The sequence below is a fragment of the Adiantum capillus-veneris genome, chromosome 5, assembly GCF_014529385.1.
Source record: "Adiantum capillus-veneris isolate H3 chromosome 5, ASM1452938v2, whole genome shotgun sequence".
NCBI lineage: Eukaryota > Viridiplantae > Streptophyta > Polypodiopsida > Polypodiales > Pteridaceae > Adiantum > Adiantum capillus-veneris.
The window spans coordinates 111035886-111041762 of record NC_140935.1 but is presented as its reverse complement, the minus strand read 5'-3'; the positions used below and the strand labels follow the sequence as shown (position 1 = coordinate 111041762).

The 5877-nt window shown below is 45.9% G+C and overlaps 1 protein-coding gene across 1 annotated transcript; it reads right to left on the bottom strand.

The window, feature by feature from the left end:
* Positions 1-293: 293 nt before the first annotated feature.
* LOC147457908 (uncharacterized) lies at positions 294-5668 on the bottom strand. Its single transcript, XM_086512684.1, has 2 exons — positions 3823-5668; positions 294-1713 (listed from the first exon to the last, which is right to left on the bottom strand). Exon 1 carries the CDS (start codon positions 4227-4229, stop codon positions 3843-3845), a length of 387 nt encoding a protein of 128 aa, XP_086368810.1. The 5' UTR covers positions 4230-5668; the 3' UTR covers positions 294-1713; positions 3823-3842.
* Positions 5669-5877: the final 209 nt, after the last annotated feature.

Sequence of the window (5877 nt, the reverse complement as noted above, 5' to 3'; positions counted from 1 at the left end):
CTCTTTGAAATGACTCTCATAAGGAAAAGAGATTCTGGAAAACCTTGGATTGGCAAGTATACTTGCCACACTTCTTATTGAGGTGAATTATTCTATAAAGTTGCCACATACTTTATTCCCAAGGCATCTTACATATGTAATTGAATTTTCCATCAAATGTAGAAAGGTCTATCATGCACCAAATAAAGAACATGAACTAGTATTAAGTGGCTGCATTACAATGTACGAAGCATCACTTTGGAGAGTGAATGCACTTTAAAATGTGTAACGTAACATGTGAGTTCAAAGAAACAATTTTATAGATCTTAAAAAAAAAAAGCAAAACTCACAATTGTGAGTGAATTATATTGAGCAGCCCAAAAAATTACAAGGTCTTGTCATGCTCATGTTAAGCCATGACAACTTCCAGGGATCATAATTACATCGGCTATCAGGGCAGCCACCCCTACCAACCCACCTCCACATCCTTGATACACAAGATCCATACTTTTGTCATTCTGAGATCTTTTATTTACCGATGGCCAAGATTTGCCCCCATCCTAGGCATTCCATCTGCTGACAACAAGGAACAAGTAGTCCTAGAACAATCCTCTGAGTGATGCTTGCGCCCGAGTGCCCATATTAGCACTTTGCTTTCTTGTATAATTTTTGCGAAGCTTGCCACCTCAAAACCTCCTTCAAAAACACTGTGATTCCTTGTCTGCCATACATCATGAAAGAAGAAGTATCTGACGATCTGAGTGCTGACGAGAAGTGCAGGATCACTACCTTAATTTTTACCTCCAAGGAATAGGCCAGTCTTGAAAAAACTAATTTTTCATGTTCTTTGGACCCACTTGCATATTTTCCCTGCAAGGCCTTTGATAGCTGAGTAGTCCATGAATAGGTGGGACAGATCTTCACTAGCTAACCTGCACCCCAAGCATCGATTTGACCCAATCCCTCTCCTGATTCTTCACCCCCGTCGGTAGAGCATCCCAAATAACCTTCCACAAGAAAACCTTCATGTGCTGCGGAACCTTTGGCTTCCATATGTTCTCCATTACATGCTCCCACATTTCCTCCAACCAATGCTTTTTCCATAGCTTGTTAAGGGGGATAGACCAATTCTTCTTTTGCATCATTGTCTGATAAATGCTTTTAGTATGAGGTTTCCACAAGAGATGCTTCCAGGCCATTTCTAGGCATTCCAATCCAACTCCGAATCACAAGTTGGCATCACTAGATTGTCAAGCTCTGGTCAATGGTTTTCCAACTCTGCTCAAGTCGCTTCAGACCCTTATTATTCAGCTTCCTGGCTGTCTCAATCCAATAGGGCGTTTGTGGCGGATCTACAACTTTGGAGAGCTAGGGGGACCAATGCAGGATGGAGTTCTTGAAGTATCTGGCTTCTTCCCCCCACTTTAAGACTCCTGCTGCTCTATTGCATTTTCTTAGCAATTCTCCTGAGCTGTCCCCAGTCTTAAGGTAGACAACACCGGGGCTAATAGTTTGTCATTAACCTCCACCCCTCTCCACTTTCCACCGTTTGAGCTAAGTTTAGCTGCTTCTATCATATCTCTGATCATGAGCGCCCAAACTTGATCCTGTTTAGCCAAGGAAACAACAAATTTGGTGCAACAAGCTTCTGCATGGTCCACAAGGTTGAGAATTCCGAGGCCTTCTTGATTCCCCGGCCGAGCAACTGATTCCCAACGGGCCCATTGCCATGGCCTGGAAGATTTTGTGTTATTTTTCCATAAAAATCCTTTTACTGATTTTAAGAACTCTTTCTAGTGACACTTAACCATCTTGAGAAGCGGGCTAGTGAAGGCAATATAAGGAATCATAAAGGCATTCATCAATTTTATCCAACTTAGGAATGGGAGAAGAGCATACTCCCACCTACTCATTTTTGTTTTGATTTTTTCAAGCACCCACTCGAATCTTTGCTTGAGAGTTACGTCCACCCCCAAGGGGGCTCCCAGATATATATTCCCTTTTGTGACAATCTCCCACGACCAGACAGAAGGGTCAAATGAGTCATTTTTCAATATCTTTGACTTCTATATATTACACTGGGACCCCGAAGCTACTGAGAATATTTGTACAATCTCCAGAGATTTTTTAATGACCTGGGGGCACGCTGGAAAAGGGGAAGTTGGAACACCACCAGCACACTTAGTGACAACCTCTCTATAGCCCAGTGCTCTCACATCACCCCTATCCCCTAGTAAACACACACCTTGACTCACAATCTAGCAACGACTATTGTCCAAGCATGTATGCAACCAAACCCCTACTACCCCAATCGAAGCATCAAATGTACAATCATGGTTTCCATCCTCAACCCTTCATAGAAACTTTATGCATATATAAATAAGCTAAACACTATCAGAGACTTCGAGATTACGGGTATGCACCACACTCAAATCCGGGACACCCTCTCACTTAACAAGAAGTATACATATGCCCGCCATAAAAGTAGACACACCAGTAAGAGAGGAAATTAATACGAGATTAATACTGAATATAATGGACAAATATCAAGCAAAAATATGTCCCCCTTAACCTCTGGCGGCCATCCTCCCGTAACGCTGGCTACTCACGTGGATCTATGCAACCACCCAGATGGCGCCCCTTCCATTCCTGAACAGTAGCTCGTTTTCTTTTATAGCATCTCGTTTTTTTTATAGCATGGATATTTTAAGGAAATATATTTATATTTTTTTTTGACTTATCGCCTGGACAATGTTCCCGCGAGCAAAGCAAGGCGTGACTGAGTAATCATGTTTAGCTCCGTATACTTTAGCACGGGATTTAGGCTCTTGTGCCAGGGCCATCATGGCTGCAAGTAAATATAAACCGCTTCTCAAAGTCGATCCTCTGATGTCGAGATCTCAGCCGAGTGAGGAGACGATCACCATGATTGCTTTCGACTTCAAGCTTAATGCGACATTCAACAATTCCCAAGAGATCAAGCTCGACCTTCATCGTGGCACAGCTTCCTCCCTAGAACTCTGAATGGCAAGCCAAAAACCAAAGTTGTAGAGCACAATCGAGGCTACAGAAAAAAATATCAATCACCGAGCCTTAGGCATTTGTAAGCATCCCGACTATTAGAGCTCCAAAATCACAACTTGACCAGTTTAAAGGCCGCATATGGCATACACATCACGGTGAGATTTTCTCTAACATGCATCTGAATCCTGCCAAAGTACGATACCATCCACCTGTCTAATGACGTGCCCCCGCTGCTGGATTATCCCTGTGTCGACACAAATTGGGTGCACCATCATTGCCCACCCCCCTAGTTGAGCATTCATGCTCAACCATAGTATTATTTAGGTAAAAGATGACTGCATAAGAAGCGAGAACATGATAGCATAATAAGGGGCTATATGTAGTAGAACTGTATAGATAGATAGATAGAGAGGGAGATCGTATCAGCTGCATAAACCCCCCGGATCAAATGGAAATCCGTGAGCTTTCCCAAGTGTGATGCAAACTCCGCCGGGATCAAATACATGGCATTGAGCACAGCCATGCGTCCATAGTAAATGCATAATCAACCTTTTTTTTGTACGTGTAAACCTAAAAATAAGCCTCTCGTGCAGCTTCACATAGCATAAAATTTCAACATATATCCATATGCTGACTTAGTACACTAAATGAACGTGCGTGTACACCAACCTGCGAAGCACCTGCACCATACCTCATTATTTTCTCACCTGCTAGAGAGCTCTCCATAGTAGAACTCTCATCAAGAGAGCTTTGCAAACTGTGCAAAACTACCTGTAAAGCAACTTTCAAAAGCATGTCCATCAATAGCATAACACCCACCTTTAGCAACGTGTCTTCCACTACCGCTGCTTCTTGCATAGCCCAACCACACGTAAACCTACGTGTGTTCCAAGCATACCCTTTGTTATAGGTCCTTCAAATGGCATACATGCCATACCTGACTCACCATGCCAACCTTCGTCCACCATAGCCTTTGATGCTTCATCTTCAACCACTTCATGCGAGAGCAAATCGGATTGCTCGACCACCACTACTTGAACACGAACCTGTTCTTCAAGGACTTCTTGTACGACCATATCATCTGCTAAGCGAGAGAGAAAGCCATGATCTATTACCTCGTTGTTTGGTATGTTGACATCCTCCACACCTTCTGGAATGCACCGCCGCTCTTCAACACGATCAGTAGGGCAAGGTTGCCCAACCCCCTGGCTAGCTTCTTCTTGCATACATATGCCGCCATAAAAGTAGACACACCAGTAAGAGAGGAGATTAATACTGAATATAATGGAAAAATATCAAGGAAAATTTCTTGAGCAAAATGTGCACAATGATGTTGCTTCAAGCTCGGCCAACAACTGCGCTCCCCAATCACTCTCCCTGGGTCGCCTTCTCTGCAATGCTTTCTCACAGCAGTCCCTCCCTTGGGCGGCCTACCTCTTGTAGCGCCCTTGACGGCTCTGCACAATCCCTGAAGCCGGCTCCTCCTTGGCCTTGCTCTGTTATCTCTCCCTTCGTCCTCTCCTGGAAGCCCTTCTTTTACATGCCCTGGCGGTCCTGTATATCCTCCTCTCTACAAGCCCCGTTTAGTGCTCACCAAACCTGTTGCTTACACCCGGGTGGTACCCAATTGGCGGCCTTACAGTGACTCCCAACTCCTCCTCATTGATGGGTTCGACAACCAATGGCCCTCATGACACTCTCGATCTTGCTCTGCAAGTAGGCTGCCTCTCGGTGGCCAATAGCGACCTCGCTATTGGTCGCCTCCCTCTCTGCAAAAACTGACCCGAGCGCCCTCTCGTTTTCAACTGGCCGGCCTTCCTTGCTACGTTCCTGATCTCTCGAGCTCCTTCTTACCTTCAATGGCGCTCCTTGCAGCCCTTGAGCATGGCAACCTTGTAACAGTTCAGCTGATGCCCTTAATGGTGGCGTTTCACAAAACCTGTTGCTTACGGCCTCCATCCGCTCTTGACTCAGTACCCCAACATATGGCTCTTCTCCCTGGCACTATAAGATCTCTCTCCCAATTGGCATCCCTTCAAAGCTTCCTCAACCCCTCAAATCTCGAGTGTTCAGCTCTCCTGATCTTCTATCCTATATCCTCTCCGTCCCCTTCTTTCTTGTTCCTGACTGCCTTATACTCTCATGCATGGATGGTCTGCAGATGGCGTACGTCCTCCTCCAAGCCCGCCTGCCTCGCAAGTGCGGCCCATGGCATCCCCTCCCTTATTTCTCCAGGCTGCACCCTCCACAGGGAGGCTTCCTTCTCTCTTGGCACCTGGCGGTTGCCCTGCAGTGTTTTTGCTTCTGCTTAGCCAGCGCTTGGCGGCTTCCTCATCCCCTCTTGCTTGCCTAGTGCTGCACAAGCCCATGAGCTTTCTTTGGAGCCCCCTTTTTTTCTCACATGTTGTCATCTGCAACCTATCTCCAATGTTGTCTACCCTCTACTTTTGCCAGCCACCCCACTAATTTGACTCGAGGCGAGGTGAAGTCCTATCTTTGCATGGCGGTTCCCTTGACTCGGGGACTTTCACTCAGCTCATGGCCTGCCTTTCCCTTCACAGATGATGGCGCTTGTAGCCCCTTCGTACTGCTGCAGTCCACCCTCCTTTTCACTGCTAGTGTATATGGTCCCTCGCCATCCCTTCTTCTCAGCAGCGCTCACGTCCCCCTTAACCTCTGGCGGCCATCCTCCCGTAACGCTGGCTGCTCACGTGGATCCATGCAACCACCCAGATGGCGCCCCTTCCATTCCTGAACAGTAGCTGGTTTTTGTTTTCTTAGCATGGCTATTTTAAGGAAATATATATATTTTTGACTTATGGCCTGGACAATGTTCCCGCGAGCAAAGCAAGCCGCGACCGAGTAATCATGTTT